Source organism: Pygocentrus nattereri, chromosome 9 (genome assembly GCF_015220715.1).
Source record: "Pygocentrus nattereri isolate fPygNat1 chromosome 9, fPygNat1.pri, whole genome shotgun sequence".
Taxonomy (NCBI): Eukaryota; Metazoa; Chordata; class Actinopteri; order Characiformes; family Serrasalmidae; genus Pygocentrus; species Pygocentrus nattereri.
This window is the reverse complement of record NC_051219.1, coordinates 43,916,582-43,936,218: the sequence shown is the minus strand read 5'-3', so window position 1 is coordinate 43,936,218 and position 19,637 is coordinate 43,916,582. Positions and strand designations below refer to the sequence as shown.

General features: G+C 44.0%; 1 protein-coding gene across 4 annotated transcripts in view; it reads left to right on the top strand.

The window, feature by feature from the left end:
* lama5 (laminin, alpha 5) overlaps nt 1–19,637 on the top strand; it is a 138,556-nt gene that overhangs the window by 100,544 nt on the left and 18,375 nt on the right. For all 4 annotated transcript variants that reach the window (XM_037540946.1, XM_037540948.1, XM_037540947.1 and 1 more), the window contains exons 41-60: nt 413–643; nt 2,199–2,312; nt 3,059–3,189; nt 3,279–3,359; nt 3,537–3,751; nt 5,769–5,869; nt 5,964–6,147; nt 7,293–7,433; nt 7,800–7,951; nt 8,119–8,229; nt 10,649–10,760; nt 10,918–11,088; nt 12,966–13,162; nt 13,247–13,363; nt 14,894–15,048; nt 15,152–15,293; nt 17,673–17,775; nt 17,946–18,059; nt 18,152–18,337; nt 19,136–19,278. In XM_037540946.1, the coding sequence (XP_037396843.1) occupies nt 413–643; nt 2,199–2,312; nt 3,059–3,189; nt 3,279–3,359; nt 3,537–3,751; nt 5,769–5,869; nt 5,964–6,147; nt 7,293–7,433; nt 7,800–7,951; nt 8,119–8,229; nt 10,649–10,760; nt 10,918–11,088; nt 12,966–13,162; nt 13,247–13,363; nt 14,894–15,048; nt 15,152–15,293; nt 17,673–17,775; nt 17,946–18,059; nt 18,152–18,337; nt 19,136–19,278 (2,901 nt within the window). The remainder of the gene's footprint in view (nt 1–412; nt 644–2,198; nt 2,313–3,058; nt 3,190–3,278; nt 3,360–3,536; nt 3,752–5,768; nt 5,870–5,963; nt 6,148–7,292; nt 7,434–7,799; nt 7,952–8,118; nt 8,230–10,648; nt 10,761–10,917; nt 11,089–12,965; nt 13,163–13,246; nt 13,364–14,893; nt 15,049–15,151; nt 15,294–17,672; nt 17,776–17,945; nt 18,060–18,151; nt 18,338–19,135; nt 19,279–19,637) is intronic.

Sequence of the window (19,637 nt, the reverse complement as noted above, 5' to 3'; positions counted from 1 at the left end):
CCCTCTAGCGTCTGAAAACCCCGGAAGACATTGCAGAGCAGGAATTCTCATCTCTACAAGTTCTCTGGCACCGGATCTCCCAGACTTGATCGTGCACTGTGTGGCTACATCTGGTGGAGCCAATGATCTCTATTGAAAACAAAAGGGATGTGTTGCGGAGCGTCGACGCGCCGGAGCAGTGTAAATGCAGCGTTAGTGAAAAACAATACAAATAAAACTGGAAATTCCATAAATAGACTCACAGTTGGGGATCTGTCTTCTCTGAACCCAGTTAGGGAAACGAAGCAGAGCGGCAGTCTTTCACAACTGCCAGCATCCTCCAGTTTTTAAGCTAATAGCACCAGATTTTGTTGGAACCGAGTTATTATGATAATATATTCTCTCTCTCTCTCTCTCTCCCTTCTCTCTGTAGGGTAGTTTCCGTCATGCTCAGACTGGTAATGCAGTGTCTCGGGAGGAGTTGATGATGGTGCTAGTAGCTCTGGAGTCTCTGCAGATCCGTGCCCTGCACGCTCAGTCTGCCCAGGCCATCTCACTTCGGGCAGCCGTGCTGGAAGGAGCTGAACGTCTGTCTGCCGGTCACCACGCCAACAATGTGGAGATTTGCCTCTGCCCAGCCAGCTATCAGGGAGACTCCTGTCAGGTATAAAGTCAGTCAGTGGTGGACAAAGAGCACAAACCATGTACTTGAGTAAATATTCCTCCAGTAAAAGTAGAAGTTCCTCCCTTTAGACCTCCACTTGAGTAAAAGTACTAAAGTATTTCCCTTCAAATGTACTTAAGTATAAAGTAAAAGTACTAAAAGAGTAATTCTGGCTCTGATGCCCTGTTATCATTTTTATAACCAGACTGGCTTCATGAACTCATTTCAGGTGAAAGTCCTCCAGCGTCTCTCTTGGTAAACCAGTCTTTTAATAGAACATCATTAATTAGTGACGCTGACGTCTATTAAAATGATCAGAAGCACAAAACACTGAAGGTAAACAGTTTCCATCAGGGAGAACCGAGTGGCTCTGAAATCACTTTTTACACACAAGCAAAGTTTCAGTTTCAGATTTATTTACAACTTAGTTCCAAGTTTAAGTTGAATAAAAACTGGCTTTAAACTCAGGATCACAGATGAGCTCCTTTACTATGTTGATCTGTAGGCGTCTGTTCATAAACATAAACCAGCCCAAACTCATTTACTATAAAATGAAATGGTGTTTGTAGAAATTCAGAAAAAAGCCGCGTCAGTCTCGACTGCATATGTGGACATATTTCTATATTGAGCTCTATTTACACAAAGTTGGGTTAGTTCATCATTTATGTTGAACAGACTCTCCCAAAGTTTTACGCTGCTGCGCTGACGTTGAACCGCGTGCTGCACTGGGTCGGTATGACCAACAGGTCAAAACCAGCTCTAAACAAAGTGACCGCTGGGCCCTGATTGGTGCTCTGGCTTTGCGCTTCTTTCGTTTTGACATGTTACGTTTTTATACACACAGAAACCAAAAGGAACCACAGATTTCTCAAAATGTAGGAGAAAAAGTCGGATATTAGACTCTGAAATGTAGTGGAGTGAAAGGAAAAAGTCCAGAACGGAGAAACTTCAGTACAGATACACCAAAAATACTAAAGTACAGAAACTAATTACATTTACTCAGTTACTCAGTTACTGTCCACCACTGAAGTCAGACAACAAGTAGGATAATTTAAGTTTTTTTTAATCTTCAAAATTTTTTAACTCTTTTAAATGTACAGATGCTGGCTGCCCTTTACATTGTTTGAACACGTCTTCACAAGTAGAGCAACGGAAATTATCCAAGTTTACTTGAGTTAGGGTTTTGTTTTCATAAGCGTAGTTAAGAGTTTTATGTTAACCAGTTTAACCGTTTCAGAGAGAGAAGGTTTTGATGTGATTATATATTCATATAGATAAAAATGACTTCATTTAAATCACACTGCTGAATGTGTGCTACTACATACTACCATGACTGCCTCAGTTACTGTTACCTCAGATCTTCACCTCTCTCTCTCGCTCTCTCTCTCTCTGTCTCTGTCTCTCTCTCTCTCTCTCTCTCCCTGTCTCTCTCTCTCTGTCTCTCTCTCTCTCTCTCTCTCTCTCTCTCTCTCTCTGTCTCTCTCTCTCTCTCTCTCTCTCTCTCTCTCTCTCTCTCTCTCTCTCTCTCTCTCTCTCTCTGTCTGTCTCTATTCAGCAATGCACTCCAGGCTTCTACCGAGACACTAAGGGACTATTCCTGGGCAAGTGTGTCCCCTGTAACTGCAACGGCCATTCCGATCAGTGCCTGGACGGGTCCGGAATATGTGTGGTGAGTCCATTCTGGCTGCACTTCCATTTACTGAGAACAACATTGTGACTGCTCTGGTTTCCTGTAGGTCGTAAAAGTAACAGTTTGCATTGTTTTTCATGTAATTGCTAAATAAAAAAGCCTTAAAATGTTATAACATCTCAGAGTTTAAGAGCTTATTGTGGTTAGGGTTAGGGTCCTGAAGGAGGCCGTGAGAGCCGGCAGGGAGGCGGGGCCCAAGCTCTGAGCGGGGCCAAAGCTCGACGAGGACGGCGGGGTAGAGTCCCAAGCCGGGTCCCGAGCCCCAGCTCCTCAGCACCGCCTCAGCTCCTGCATTGAGACCACGTTCATTAGCCTCACATTCAATCTGGGTGGACGAGCTGTGAGAAAGGGGGAGTGGGGGCGGGGTCAGGGAGGTAGGAATGGGGGGCAGTGAGAAGGAGGCGGAGCAACTAGCTCTCGTTCCCTTTCAGCTCGGGTGCTTTTAAAAAGATAGGGATAAGAGAGAGAGAGAGAGAGAGAACGAGAGCTCACGGTGTTCCTCTCCCCGCTGTGCTCGTCAGCCTTCATCCCTGCTCGGAGCTCGGCCCCCGGCGGCGGCCGCGGGAGCCGGTGGGAAGCACGGCACACTTACCATGTTAAGAGAAGGGGAATAACCTAAGGGATTGTGCTCATCCCAGCCAGCTCAAATTCAGAAGCTGATTTTATCCGAATAAAACTCGGGGGGGACAGTTTTACATGCAATACTTTGACCCAACCTCTTGCAGAACTGTCAGCACAACACAGCTGGAGACCACTGTGAGAAGTGTCGAGGGGGTTTCCGCGGTAACAACACTGTGGATGGCCACGCTGTGTCCTGCACCAGCTGTCCTTGCCCTCTGCAGGTGGCATCTAACAAGTCAGTGCCCTCCATATACACACACAGAGATGACACTGATAATACACTGCACACAGATGCTCTTACACTCGTTCATCTCTTTATTCCAGTTTTGCCATCGGCTGTGTAGAGAAACCCAACCACATGCAGTGTCTCTGCATGCCTGGCTACGCTGGACCCAAGTGTGAGAGGTGGGACCTTTACCTGCTGCAGTAGACATCCCTCTTCTGTCCGTCACTCGTATTCAGACTTTCTAGCACTGTTCAGAATTACCACCAGGCTACTGTCGGTTATCTGTGCGCTAGGGCTTAGTTTGGGCAGAGCTTGCGGGTTGAAGCCGGTGGTCATGTTTTTATATGCTGCTGTAGGTGTGCCCCAGGTCACTACGGCAACCCCATGGTGATTGGTAGCACGTGCCAGCCGTGCAACTGCAATGGCAATTCGGACCCCAATATGCTGTTCAGTGACTGCCACCCGATCACGGGCGAGTGCCAGGGCTGCATGCATAACTCTGCTGGACCCCACTGTGAGATCTGCGCCCCGGGCTACTACGGAGACGCCGTCACTGCCAAGAACTGCACCAGTAAGAAACTCTGAGCAGCTCTTCTGTTAACAGATACACCACCATTCAAAAGTTTGAGTCACTTCTCACATGAATCGTTTTTCTTTTATGTACTAATAACCTAAACACTGTAGATTTTTACTACACAAATAGGCATTTTTAATGTTTTATTCAATATATTTTGGGAGCAGTAAGAGCTTATTAAATGATAATATACTCTAATTATCTGTTTATCTATTTTTTTTGTTGGCAAGACAGAAGACTCAAGTAAACTCGTCATTTTAAGGACTATCTGTAGCTCTTTTCATCTTTCTGTACACATCTGAAAGATGTTTTTTAGGAGTATTATCTTAGTAGTTTCATACATTTATTTGCAGCCAAACTGTTTTCATGTGTAAAAAATTGGTCCCACTTTATATTAAGTGTCTCTAATAACCATGTAGTTACATGCAAACCACATGTCGCTGCTGTCGGACCAAAACCCCGTATCTCCAAAACGGTAACTTTACAGGAGAAGCGAAAAACATACTTTAGTTTGAATGTAAGTCAATGGAACCAGACGTTTTTCCAAGTCATTTTGGGTCATTTCTTTTGGTCTATTCATCATAAAATTTTCACACAATATAAAGGACAGCAGGCGTTTTCAAACTATGTCAAAAAATGAAAAACGAAAAATGCAAGGTTTTGCTCCGACAGCAGCGATATGCCACAACAGTGTAACTACTAAGGATTTAGCCACGGTTCCAGGTGGATTACAGACGTATACCTTATGTAATTACACAACTGTGTCTTAACAGGTCTCTCTTGTAATTACACAAGAGTAATAATCAATCAATCAATCAATCAATCAACCTTTATTTTGACTCGGAAGTACATTGAGGGCAACCCTCATTTTCAGTGTAGCCGAGCGTTTACAAAAACAGGGATTGACATGACAAAGAAAATAATAACTACATTTAATCATTTTAAATTAAAAGAAAATGAAAAAACAGTGAATAAAAGATAAAAGTAGATAAAAATAGAACTTGAGATTTAAATGGTAAGAAATTAAGATCAAAAGCAGATAAGAGATTAGTAAGGTAATAATACAATATCACAAATTTAAAAAAGTAATGATAAAAAACTTAAAAATAAAATGAGAGGAAATAAATAAATAAATAAATAAGTAAATAAAGAGATAAAGAACTAAGGAGAACTAACACAAAAATAAAAGTTACGAATAAATATGATTAAGTAAAACTGTCCAGGCTGTCTGAAGGTGGTTCGATATTAAAAGTTTAAAGTGACTGAGTGACGCCAGTGAGCCGAGGTTTAGTGTGTCCTGTAGGGAATTCCAGCTGGTGCTGTGACTAAAAGCAGATTTTCCCAGTTCAGTAAAACTCTTGGTACCTGGCAGCTGATCTAATTACTAGAGCGAGTCTGATCATTACTGTTATTTGTATTCATTGATGAAGTGATGTACTCTGGCAAATGACCGGAGTGTCTTATAAATTAAAAAAATAACCTGAATATAATTACATCTGTAGTAAAGGGAAGTGTGTAATAACTTCCATTAGACATTATTCAGACTGTATCTGCCAGCTGTCCTCACATTTAGCCAGTGTTTATGTTGGCAGTGCTGAGACACTGTAACCAGTTTCAGCTGTAAACCAGTCTGTAATGTGACGGAACAGCAGACGCCCCCTTATATTAACCTGGAACTGTTATAACACTAATTAAACGTTGCATTTCCCCCAAAGCAGCGTCTGTATAACCACTGCATTAATACACAGTACCTACATAACAACTACACAGGACCTGTCCGCTTATTTTAAAGTGTAATTTTAGCTGCAGGAAAGTTCCTCTGGAGAAGTTACACTTACGTAATTACTGAAGTTGGTACACATCTGTAACAGTGGCTAAATCATCATGTTGTTCATGTGTAACTACACAGTTATTAGAGACACTAAAATAAAGTATAAAGTGGGACAGAAACATGTTTAGTAGTAATTTTTGCAGTAATGTTCCTGCTTGATCGTGTTTCTGAATGTTAACCCAGGATGCAGCTGTTCTCCATGTGGCACCGCCTCATGTGACCCTCACACCGGTCAGTGTCATTGTAAACCTGGTGTTACTGGTGTCCACTGTGACCGCTGTGAGGTAGGGGCTTCGTTTCCAGGCTTCTCTTGTAGTCTTGTTGGGTTGGAAGGGAGTGTGTTCTGATCGTGTTGATATTCCTTGTTTTCTTGCTCAGCACGGTGCGTTTGGGTTTGAGACCTGCGCCGGCTGTCGTCAGTGCGACTGTAACGCAGCAGCGGCGCTGATTCAGTCGTGTGACCCCGTTAGTGGTTCGTGCGCATGCCAGCCAGGAGTGAATGGGCCAAACTGCCACCAGTGTGCTCCTGGACACTGGAACTACACGTCTACCGGCTGCAGGAGTGAGTTTGTGTGTCACAGACCTTCAGCACAGCTTTAGCAGCACCCACAGGGTCTCATCATCGTCAGCATTACAGCTGCGGCTGAGCGATCAGGGCAAAAGAGTTCATGGTGATGTTTCGGACATTAAATTTACATTTAAATTGTAATTATTTTCTATATATTAAGGTTTAGGCTCGGTTTTTGGCTCAGGCGACCAGCGTATCCACTTTTCTGGCTTAAGGCTTGAGTGCTGTTCATAGTGTGCCGGACTGTTCGTTAGTCGTGGTTGTGATGTCACAGCACTTGGGTGTTTGGTTGCTTCTGATCAGTCTAACTCAGGGCTGCACCACTCTGGTCCTGAATGACCGATGTCCAGCACAGTTTGGTAGTTCTCCTACTCAAACACACCCATTAAACCTGGCAGTTAATTTAGTTGAATGAAGCAGCACAGCAGGTAAAAGAGGCCCAAATCTGATGTGACGCAGGTGTGTGTCTGTGTGTCCGTGTAAACAGATAATCGCACTGAATCTGACATTTTCAGTTCCGGTTTGAGACGCTTTTCATATGTGGTACTGAAATCCAATATGATTGGAATTCATGCAACTTTCACATCAATCCATCTCGACGTTCATCATTTCGGGCTGACTCAGAAACATTCAGACTGATGTCTCTGTACCAAAAGATTGGAAGAGACCTATTCAGAACCGCTCGGTTTTTTTCGAGGACTTTTAGGAGAACGAGGCTGCAGCAGGTCGAGAACCAAAGAAGTGACCATGTCGGAATAACATGCACTTTTAATGGCGAACTCGGACACATTCTGGGTGATGAGCCCAGCTGTCAGTCAGTGAAGCCTCATGATGCTCCTGTGATGCTGGTGAAGATGAAGCTGATCCTCTGGGAGCGACTGGCGTTCGTTGGCAGGTGTGATTGTTTACCTCTGGATGAGCCGCGTGAAGCTCTGTTCTTTTACCCATGTGGGTCGGTTTAGGTTAAAATCAGATTTGGGCCACTTTTACCTGCTGTTTGAACATGACCTAAATTGTTTCATGCAGTTTACAGTCAGAATATGTGTAAATCCAGCAATGAATAATTTCTACTCAATACCACAAACCACAATTTCAATAAATATTGATAGACTTTTGTGTTTCTCTTTCTTTTCCTTCAGGATGTGATTGTAAAGGTGGTCGCTGTGACCCTCGTTCTGGAGAGTGTCACTGTCCGCCTGGTCTGACTGGGAAACAGTGTGATCGCTGTGCTGGTGAATACAGTGTACCGGTCACTAGAGGAGGAAACTTGCACTGTGAACGTCAGTACCAACACACTTCTGCACATTAGGGCTGAAAATGCTGTTATTTGTGGTGAGAGCAGCTAGAAGGAGCTACAAATTCTAATCAGCAATAAGAGCAACGGATATAATTTTATTTCAAAATGAAACTGAGTACTGAATCCAGCAGTTTTAGAGGGTCAGCAGTCTCATCCAGACTCCGGATTACAAAATGTTCTTCTACACATTGATTGCAATTACAGATTTCCACCAGCGGGGGTCTCCAAATCACCAAATGTTACATAGTACAGCTTTAAGTGGGCAAACGTGCTTTAAATGCTTTTGTGTGTGTGTGGGTGTGTGTGTGTGTGTGTGTGTGTGTGTGTGTGTGTGTGTGTGTGTGTGCAGGTTGCGACAGCTGTGTAATGGTGCTGCTACATGATTTGGACAAGGTGAACAAGACGATTCGCTCTGTGCATCATCAGCTGAAGAACGTCAGTGCCAGCGCCCTCGCCTGGGCTCAACTCCACAACCTTAACAAATCCATGGAGAACGTGTCTGTGAGTCTTTCAAACATACACGCAGTAGCATTCCCAAGAAGAGGACAGCCGGTTTGAGGAATAAGCTGCAAAGGGCGACGTGTAAAACTAAATCAGTGCGCTCAAGTTCACAATATCCAGAGGACTGTTCGTTAATGTTCAAACTGTCTGGACTCTTTGTTTCCCAGAATTCCATAAACAACTACAATAGCACCCTGGATGAGAGCAGGGACAGGGCAGACACGCTGGAGAAGGAGCTGCAAACCATCGACTCTGACATCTCTGAGCTAGAGGACAAGGTATGGAGAAGAGCTCAGTTCAGACTGTAATGAATGAAAATAGCTCATATGAAGCTCCAGTGTCTGATCAGGTTTGGTATCAGAAAGGAAGAGTGGTATTGAGCCAACACTAATACGTCACTGACTTACTGCTCGGTCGGTTTTTATCTCATATGTACAGTTTTACAGTATGTTAGTAATGGAAAATGAAGGCCATTCAATCCCTCACCTCCCTTTTCTCCCTTGCTTTTTATTATGTAGGCTAATACAAATAAAAAGTCATAAAATATTATAATCAATAAGAAGAACGTGACTGCTTTTAACTGCCAATGACCTTTTGCTCATGCGTAGAATGGCAGGATTTGATAGGATGGACTTGAAAATGAAGCTGTTTATGAGCTAACATTACGTATGTTTGTTATGTTTCAGTTTCAGGAAATAATAATAATAAGAAGAATGAATTTTATTTGTAAAGCACTTTACATTTTAAGCAAATCTCAAAGTGCTATACCGTCGAAGCATCGAAGATCACGGGTTGTAAGTTCTGCTGAAGAGAAAGGGTTTTAACTCTCACTCGACTGTGGTGCCCTCAGATGGTCAGGGAGAGCATTCCATAAGCGAGGAGCAGCAGGACAGAAGGCCCGGTCCCGCATGGTGCGGAGTTTAGTTCTGGGGGAAATCCAGAATCCTAATGTTCGGATAACCGTGTGGAAAAATACTCATGATAAAACAGTTAAACTGGGACTGGAACTAATGCAGATTGTTTAAATGTGTACCAGTAATGTCCAATTCTGTTAAGATGAGGACACAAATATCTCAGGGTTTCTCAACCTGGGGGCCACGGGCCACCAGTGGGCTGTGAAACTCCCTCTAGTGGTCTGTGGGTCTGTACTCAGGGGGAGGCAGTAATTCGGGGCATAAGCGGAAAAATGATGAACTCTTTTCACAGTGTGATCAAAATGAGTATTAATAATAGCCGGGGGCTTCGCGAGCCGGAGATGGAGAAGTTTCATAGGGTACGTAGTTTGGTGAGGACTTATCACACCTTTATCACACCTTATCACACCTTTTGTCCACCCGTATTCGGGTCTAGCAGAAACCCACGGGTCTCTCAAACCAAGCCCTGTTCAGTTCACTGCTGATGGAAACGCGCTCTGTGATCAAACAAGTGAATTCATCAACAGAGCCGGCTTTCGTCAGCACCTTAGTCAGCATAGCGACCGTTTTAGCGACTGACTCTTTAGACTCTGAGCACAAGCTGCTGTTAAAATCAACAGACGAGCCGTAAAATAACAGAGAAGAGATGCGTTTGATTTCAGCTCTTGGATCACGGAGCGTGTGTTTGGTCGAACATCAGTGACTTGAGCGGTGAAGCTCAAACGAATAAACCAGTGACAGAGAAGCGGATATCAAGTAAGATCGATCATTATTGTTGACTGTGACGATGCTGATCCAAAAGCCCAGCGAATGAAGCGGTTTATTTCAAATGAATCACAAAAAAAGAGACATCTTGCTCTTGCGGAGCATCGAAGCATAAAAAGGAGAGACGAGATGCGACTGGTCAAGCTGGTCAGGCGGGCGGGGTCAGTGGTCGGCGGCGGAACTTGACTCTGTGGTCAAGGTGGCTGAGACAAGGACATTACACAAACTGCTCTCCATCATGGAGGATGATGGCCACCCACTGCACACCATCATCATGGACAGGAGGAGCAGGTTTAGTGGCAGGTTGCCGTCACAGAGCTGCTCAACCCACAGATTCAGGAGATCCTTTGTCTCCAGAGCCTTCAGGCTCTTCAGCTCTTCCCAGGGGGACCAGCAGAGAAGGGGGGGGCACTTTCTGCATACCTCATTGCACATCTTGCACATCTGGACACTAGACAGTTTATTTGGTACAATATATGAACATATTTATTTATTCATTCAGTGGTCATTATGTCTACACCCTTATTACGGTTACTGTACAGTGTTGTGTGTCTGATACTGGGTGCAAAATTTCTTCTGGGATCAACTATCTATCTGTCTGTCTGTCTGTCTGTCTGACTGTCTGTCTGTCTGACTGTCTGTCTGTCTGTCTGTCTGTCTGTCATTTTCAGGGATTTTCAGTGCTCGACTGCAGCGTCGTCACCTTTTTTGTCTTCGTTCCTCCTTTTTGACGTCATTACACTGTTTTTAACATCCTTTATGTTTTGTAACACACCTGCAGATGTTGCAGACCTACTCACAACCAGAACGGCCAGTCTGATCTTTTTCCGGCCCTAATTTTCAGTTCCAGTGTCCGCATGTAGGAAAAGAAAAATAAAGCCGTTTTTAAGAAGTTGTTGTTCGTTTTTCTGTGAGCCGCTATGCTTTGTAATGATACACAGGTGGGTCTCGGTGTGGAAAAGTTTGAGACCCCCTGATCTAAGCTCTGCAATTTTCTCTGTGTCTGTGCATTTTTTAGGCTTCGGTGTCAACGAGAAAGGGAGAGGAGGTTGAGAACAGCACCAGAGCTACCCAGGAGAGAGCGCAGGATCTGCTGGACTTTGTTAAACGCGCCATGAAAGACTTAGAAGGTTGGAGCATAGATAGCAGAGCGCAGGGCCCTTATTATTGTATAGAATAATATATCAAATGTAATGAGCCTCTGACGCCTTCTGGGCCGGGTTCACAGCAGTAGTTTAATCGCCTCTGGATAGTTCTGTTAACATGTACGTCTCTTTGTGTGTGCAGCCATTCTAGAGCAGGTGAAGAAGGCAGCGCAGAATGGCTCTCAGGAGATGGACAGGAAGGAGCTGTTGCGGAAGCTGGCGGAGGTGGCAGACATGCTGAGAGACATGCGTTTCAGAAGCACTCAGTACCAGAGGAAGCTGGCAGAGAATGAACTCACTGAAGCTAACAAATGTGAGAGAGAACACAGAAAGGGTTGTTTATGAGCTACTGGGCAGCTGTGAGAAGCCAATTCATTTCTTTTTGTTATCTAAAGACTATTAATGATTATTTTACATACATTTTTTTATTAATTATTTTTCGTTCCACTGATTTTTCAAATGTTCTGCATAATTCATGAGTCTAAGCAAACAAACACACACACACATACATTTGCTTGTCTGGCTTCACACGCATATGAACATCCCATTCTTAATCCATGATTGACTCTGCAGAAAGTCGGTGACCTCTGCGCACTATGCCCCTCAGCATCCGCTGACCCCGCTCTGTCATTTATGTGACCGACCACTTTGTGGCTGAGTTGCTGTCATTCCCGATCGCTTCCACTTTATAATCCCACAGAAATTTCACGACTGGACTTGCTGCACAGGTGGCGTCCGATCACGGTACCACGCTGGAATTCACTGAGCTCCTGAGAGCGACCCATTCTTTCACTAATGTCTGTAGAAGCAGTCTGCAGGCCTAGGGGCTCGGCTTTATACACCTGTGGCTGTGGAAGTAAAAGGAACACCTGAATTCAATGATTTGGATGGGTGACTGAATACTTTTGGTAATATAGTGTAACACATGTATATGTATATACACACACACACTGTATCACTCTACTGAGATGCCGTTGCTAAGCAACGACTCTGACAGCTGTAGGAGACGCTCAGGCCATTTGAACGTTTTTACTTCTTACTTTGCCACAAACAGAAAACGGACGCTGTTAAGACCACATCTGACCGACAGCCGATTTGGTCCGACTCTGAAGACGAGACGACACTAAATTCCCAAACTGTCGTCACCACTGAGCAGCTTTTCAGTCGGCGGCTGTGACAGAAGAACAGCTGAACAACCTGGAATCAGCCAGAAATGAACCCAACACCATTCGCCAAACTAAACGGGCTGTAAGAAGCTTTACAGACCGGCTGGAACAAAACAACATTAATACTGATCTGGAGAAACTGACCAAACTGAGCTGAACCTGATATTGGGTCAGTTTTACGGCTCAGTCTGATTCGGTCCGACTCTGAAGATCAGACACGTCTGGCGAATGGTGTTGGGTTCATTTCTGGCTGATTCCAGGTTGTTCAGCTGTTCTTCTGTCACAGCTGCTGACTGAAAAGCTGCTCAGTGGTGACGACAGTTTGGGAATTTAGTGTAAGGAGCTGGAGAACGAACTGCCGGCTGAGCAGCGAGTGGGCGGAGCTCGTTACTCTGACGTAGCAACGAGCTGCTCGTTAAGGAGCTATAATTAGGAGGAAGGAGCTGAACATTAAAACATATTAAAGCCGCGTTCACGGCCAGTTTATTCATTTCTTACTGTATTTATTTAACTATTAAAGCAGGGGAAATTCGACATATTTTCCATATTTTCTACATAAGACAGGTTGCCAGGTCTTATAGAACTTATGACCAGAAACCAGCCACATTTTTTGTAATATGTAACATTAAATTCCTTATCCAATATTTGAAGGTGGGTGGAAACTCATCCTTTCATTTCAGTAGCATAAGCCACCTGCCTAAGACAGTGGCAGTCGCCCTTCTGACAGGGTTATCTATGTAAGACTGCTGTGAAGCTACTCTAGAACATCACACAGAATAAACGCTCCATTAAGGACATATTCTTAACCGTTCCATCAGGAATGTTCTGTGAGGGAGCTTTTACATTAAACAAGTCTGGTTCTTGTCACCTTCAAACATCTCATTTCACGCCAAACCTCTCTGAATGACTTTGTTTACATCTTTAATAAGGCAGATGTTTTGACAGATCTCTGGAACTTTGCTGAGATCAGCTGATTTGTAATGCCCTGTGTTGTTGTTGTTGTTTCTCTCTCCTCCGTCTGTAGTGGTGGAGCGTGTGAAGGAGGAGATAGCCGACCGTGTTGCTGCTAACGAAGCCACAGTAGAGGCTGTCAGAGACAAACTAAACAAGTTTCACCAGGATCTCATGGATCTGAGAGACGCCCTGAACGAGGCTGTCAGAAACACCGCCCTCGCTGCAGAAAACAACAACGTCAACCAGAAACGGCTGGAGGAGAATCAGGTAAGTACGAAATCACAAGCTCCCCTCAAATATCTCTCATCAGGACTGCCTCAACCTTCTCAACGGGATGTTGCTTTTCTCTAGCAAAAGGTGAATGATCTGAGGAAAAAACAAAAAGAGGTGGAGGACACGGTGCAGATGGCTGAAGATGCTGTAGCTCAGGTCAACGACATGCTGTCCATGCTACAGGATGCCAAAGAGGTCAGACTGTAAAGCATATTAAACGCCACGTTCACAATAATCGCCCAGTTTATTCATTTCTTACTGTATTTATTTAACTGCTGTATTAAAGCCGTAGAGCACTCGAGGAGGGAGTTATCACCAATAACATCACGGCTGTGATGATCTACAGCCTCCAAATCACGGCCCTGATGTTATTTCGTGATAACACACTCCTTCCCGGGTCCTGTTGCTTAAATATTACATCGCTGTGCATTTCTGAGTGTATGATGGGAAGGAGTGGGCAATATGATAGCCTTTTATTTTTATTGTGATACATATGATGCTTTCCTGAGCATATCTTGGATATTGTCAGCAGTTAAAGAGCACTGACCAACTGCACGAGAGCATTTATGGAATTATTGGAGTAAAATTGGTCAAATGATGAAAAATAATAATTGTGTTGTGAGCATTTCGTTTTTCTCTATTGCCCATCTCTAATGATGGGTATTGTCAGTACTGAGCAACTGCATACATCAAAAACGCTAATTTAAACCTGAACTAAAGAACATACATGCATAGTAACAAGTAGCTGGTAGGAGATCAGCCATCGTCTTATTTTGCCATCGTCTTATTTTATTCTTACATTTTTTGGGGTAAGATTTTCCCCCTTTAGTTTCTTCTTTAAATTGATTATTGTTGCAAACATTGAAATGGAAAAGTACCCTGTCATAATAGTTACATTGTCATGAAAACAATAAAATATCTTCATATTGCCCACACCTACATTGAGTAAAGAACATCATTGCGCTCATACATGGGTCACATTTTATCTGCTCCAACTTATTTTTTGGAACATTAGGAAAAGTGGGTACTGTGATGCATATCATCAAATCAAATGCCTTTAAGTGTCATTATACAGGGTGATTCAAAAAGATTAGTCTGATTTCAAAGCACCATAGTTTTACAACCGTGAGGCGCCGAGGAACCAATCACAACCCAACTGTAAGAGGGGGTCATAGAGTTTCTGACCGGCTCCTTCAGTCTGAGAGGAGCTGAGACCCCTGAGCTGAGCGTTCTGCGTTCTCCACGTCAATAAGAGTGAATCCGTCAGAACTGTGCAGCCTGATTTTCATCAGCAGTGAAGCTCCAGCAGCTCAGAGCGTTTGGCGCTGGTTCCACAGCACTGGATGATCTCCGAAATCCCACTGAAAGAGCCGTGAGAGCAGCGACGCCCGACATGCTCAGTCCAGTCTGGGATGAGTCTGACTGTGGTGTTGATGTCGTCCGTCCAGCTGGAGGAGGTTCAGACTGAGACCTTGTAGAACTACATAATAAACTTTATGCTCATTTAAACCGTTTACAGCTCACTGCACTGATCTGGAATGATTTACAGGTGAAATGAATCAGTTTGAAATCAGAATCTTTTTGAATCACGCTGTACTTTTGCCATAGCACCCACTCTTAATTGGTGTAAATCTCTGCACTGATCCTAGACGCATTAAGAAATGTTTACTGACTTGAACCATGCATTCTGTTTCCCTGCCTCTTTCTGTTTCTCTTTCTCTCTAGGAGTACGAGCGTCTGACTGCTCAGCTGGATGGAGCGAGGCAGCCTCTGGCTGACAAGGTCCAGACGTTTGCTTCCTCTGGCGAGAAAAGCCCTCTGGTGGAGGCAGCTGAGAAACATGCTGAGCTTCTTGACCAGCTCGCCAAGAACCTCTCCAGGTGCCTGTGGAAATGTATCCTGATTCACCTGTTCTGTGCCCCAGTTTACACCTAGGCCGTCTTTGACTTTATTGTCTCGGCTTTTTCCTCTGTGTTCAAACAGCGTAATTACCGACACTAACCAGGATGGGTTCATCCAGAGAGCGCTGAATGCGTCCCGGGCATACACAGACATCATCAACAGTGTGAAGGATGCTGACACCGCAGCCAAGGAAGCCAACAAATCAGCTACAGAGGCCTTGGAGGTAAAACGAAACCATGTCTATAAAGATCATGTAAAACCTTGAATAAAAAACACCTGCATGCTTCAGTATTTTGTCTTTACCATGTAATGATTCGCTCACATGAACACATTAAAACTACCTATAGTACATTTATGGCATTTGGCTGACGCTCTTATCCAGAGCGGCTTACAATTTGGTCATTTTTACACAGGGAGGCCAAGGTGGTGTTAGGAGTCTTGCCCAAGGACTCTTATTGGTATAGTGTAGGGTGTTTGCCCAGGTGGGGATTGAACCCCAGTCTGCAGTGTAGAAGGCAGAGGTTTTAACCATTACACTAACCAACCACTATAGTAGATGTTTAGCTCTGCCTGAGGAGGTACTATGATAAAAGTGATGACAGACATGATCCATGATTTTAATTCAGTATGAATTATGAATTACTTGGGGCAGTCGTGGGCTGGAGGTTAGGGATCCAGCCTCATAACCGGAAGGTCGCCGGTTCGATCCCCAGAGCTGACAGCACTTGACTGAGGTGTCCTTGAGCAAGACACCTAACCCCCAACTGCTCCCCGGGCGCTGCGGATTGGGCTGCCCACCGCTCCGGGCAAGTGTGCTCACTGCCCCCTAGTGTGTGTGTGCTCACTAGTGTGTATGTGGGGTTTCACTTCACGGATGGGTTAAATGCGGAGTTGAAATTTCCCCATTGTGGGACTAATAAGGGTCACTTAATCTAATCTTAATCTGAATCTGTTAACCAAACCAAGCCCAAGTGGTGGCGCTGCTCAATTTCAATTCCAAACTTAGGCTACGTTCACACAGCAGGTAAAAGTGGTCCAAATCTGATTTTGGCTGTTCACATGACCTTGTAAATGTGATCTGTATGCGACATCAGTCTGAACAGATCAGCTCATGAACAGACCCACATGCGTAAAAGAACAGCGCTTCACACGGCTCATCCAGAGGTAAACAATCACGACTGCCAACGAACGCCTGTCACTCCCAGAGCTTCAGCTTCATCTTTGCCAGCATCACAGGAGCGATTATGAAGTTCCAGTGGTTGACAGCTGTGCTCATCGCCCAGAATGTGTTTGAGTTCGCCATAAAAAGGACACCGTTATTCGGCAACGGCCACTTCTTTGGTTCGTCTCCTCGGATTCTTTAAACTTTTTTATTATGACAAATGTCGAGTTGGACTGACGTAAAAGCCGAGGTAGTTCTAGGACTGTCCTATGAAGACTCCTCCTTAGCAGCCTGCTGGTCACGCAAACGGAGCAACACTAACGAGGCTGCGTGGTGACGCCACCAGAGCGGCGCCAAACTCGTGAGGGAGCTGGTGGGAGAAAATGGAGCCCATTGAATTGAGTCTATTGCTTTTTCATTTCTTTACCCACATGAAGGAGCTTTTCTTAGGTAGTCCGATAAACTACATCACAAATACTACTACATAAAATATGATATATGGATGATTTACAGACAGACACATTGATTAATCAGTCATTTTACACTTCATAAGGGAACGAATATGAGTTTTCCTTCGTGTCGTTCGTGTGGGTGACCGAAGATCTGGAAGGACACATCTTACATCCGTGAAATCACTCAGAACATAGGCTGCGTTTCTAGGCTGTGTATGACGAATTCTTCACTTTGGAATAGCCTGCTATGGTGTAGTGGCTGAGAAATGCAGCCTAAGACTTTGTAACGCAGCTTGTGTCTCTGTAGAGATGAATGAAATGAACGAGTTTGTATTACTTCTCTTTTAGTGGGCGTTCTTTTTATTTTGTCTGTGGCAAACAGCTGGACTGTTAGTGAGAAAGTCCTGTGCACAATAAAGAAAATGTAAAAGAGTGTGTATATAAAATAAAAACAAATCTACCTAAAAAAAATCACTCATTAGAAAGCAGTGGTTGGTTAGTGTAGTGGGTAACACCTCCGCCTTCTACGCTGTAGACTGGGGTTCAATCCCCACCTGGGTAAACACCCTACACTATACCAATAAGAGTCCTTGGGCAAGACTCCTAACACCACCTTCGCCTACCTGTGTAAAATGCTCAAGTTATAAGTTGCTCTGGATAAGAGGGACAGCCAAATGCTGTAAATGAAAAAGCAGTTTGTAGAACAAAATCGAGACTGAGCTGAGCCTGATTGGGCTTGGCTTGGGTGGCAAGCCTCTACCATGCAGCCCGTCTACCACAGGCTTGGAACTAACATTGGCAACACAGTTCATTGTGAAATGAGGCACAGAGTGACCTCACTCGGCCAATGTGAACATCCGGTCAGATGTTTAAGCTCCTCTGGTAAAATGAATCCAGCTCAAGTAATTGTTAATGCAACTTTTCTTGGCTTGTCTCGTCACCACTGTTCTTCATTTGAATGAATTGGTTGTGTTTTGTTTTGTCACAGAGCATCAAGAACCAGAACCTTCCCCAGCAGGTCCCTGTTCTCAAGAACAAGAGTGCTGAGCTTCTGAATAAGGCAGCAGCTCTGCAAGAGGAGGTGGATAAAGGTACGTTTCAAGATAAATTGATCACAAATTCAGAAGATATTGGACTGCAGGTTGATGCAGCTATGACAGGTTTTCAGGTTTTTTAGTATGATCATTTCCAGATTTTGAGCTGAAAGCACTTTGTTGACACCGATGCTCAGACTTGCTGAAATGTGACTTGAATTGAACAGAGTTGAAGCCTCAGCTGGAGGACATCAAGAAGCGTCTGAAGGATGCTGCGACCAAAAAGGATGACCTGTTGAAGGACCTGCTGAAGGTGCAGAATTACCTCAACTCAACTCAAGGTCAGCCCTTTTCCTTTAGACCACCATATTGAGACTGAGTACTTGTTGGGAGACAAAATAAGGGAAAGGTGTGTGTGTGTGTGTGTGTGTAGGGAACACTTCGAAGGAGATCCTGGCAGCCAAGAGCGCAGTGGAGAAGGCTAACAGCACTGCAGCTGAAGTGCTGGAGACGCTGGCTCCTATGAAGGAGAAGCTGGATGAGTGGCAGAAACAGTACGGATCCTCCAACACAACTAACGAGGAGATCAATGATGCCATCAGCCAGGCCAACAAGTCAGGTGAGTGTTGTGTGTGTGTCCATCTGTTTCTCTGATACTTTGTTACCCCCTTTTACCTTGTTCTTCAGTGGTCAGGACCCCCATGGACCCTCACAGAGCAGGTTTGGGTGGTGGGTCATTCTCAGCACTGCAGTAACACTGACGTGGTGGTGGTGTGTTAGTGTGTGTTGTGCTGGTGTGAGTGGATCCACTCACTGTCCACTCTATTAGACACTCCTACCTTGTCGGTCCACCTTGTAGATGTAGAGTCAGAGACGACAGCTCATCTGCTGCTGCACAGTTTGTGTTGGTCATCCTCTAGTCCAGATTAGGAACAGAATCTCGACAGCTTGTCCTCTTACTACTGATGAATGAGGCAGATTGCCTTGCTCTGTTTAGATGCACTGCCACTGCATGGTACCGGTGACTCCTGAGGATTTAACATCATAAAAAAAACTAATTTCCCATTAGACTGATAACAAAACAATGAAGCCTGTGGTTCGTAAAAACAAGTAATAGTTATTCAAATTGTTTTTTTTGTTTTTTTTATTTTAAATAATTATTTTTATCATTTGTGTTTTTAATTTATATATTGAATTATTTAATTATTGAATGCATTGGATTTTATTTCATATTAATTGCATTTTTGATCTGCAGTTCTCCTTTAATAGCCTGACAGGTGATATTTAAAGACCCAGCAGCTCCATTTCTTTAGATATGTAAATAGCACGATCTGTCACAGCTGAACACCGCTAGACTTTTATTTTAGTGAGTTGAAGGGAACGTCACCAGAGTGTTTTGTGTGTGTGTTTCCTGCAGTGGGGGCGCTCACTGAAACCATCCCCATGTTGATAAAGAAGCTGGACAGCCTGCAAAATAATTCAATCCAGATGCCGAACATCTCTGAGAACATCCTGAGAATCCGTGAGCTCATTGCTGAGGCCCGTAAGGCGGCCAACAAGGTACAGCTTCTCACCAGACCTCACTTTTCTCTTAGAGGTCTAGAGTTACTGTTTACCGTTATACTGTTTGTGTATAATTACGTTTCATGTTATGTCATTAATATGTTCGTAGTTTCTCTAATGCCTTATATTCCGTATTGAGAGGTCCAAGCTTTCACATCCAGCTTGGATGGCAAGATGTTTTTTATGAAATTCAAATAATATTAATCTGGACTACTTACACACAGAATTTCTCCACGTGATGAGAAACAAATGAGAAGTGATATCAAATCACAGTACACTGGTTGACCAGCAGTGATGTGGCTTTTAAGGGTTAACTAGGCTTGTACTTCCGAGGAATATTGATGCGAAAGCCTAAA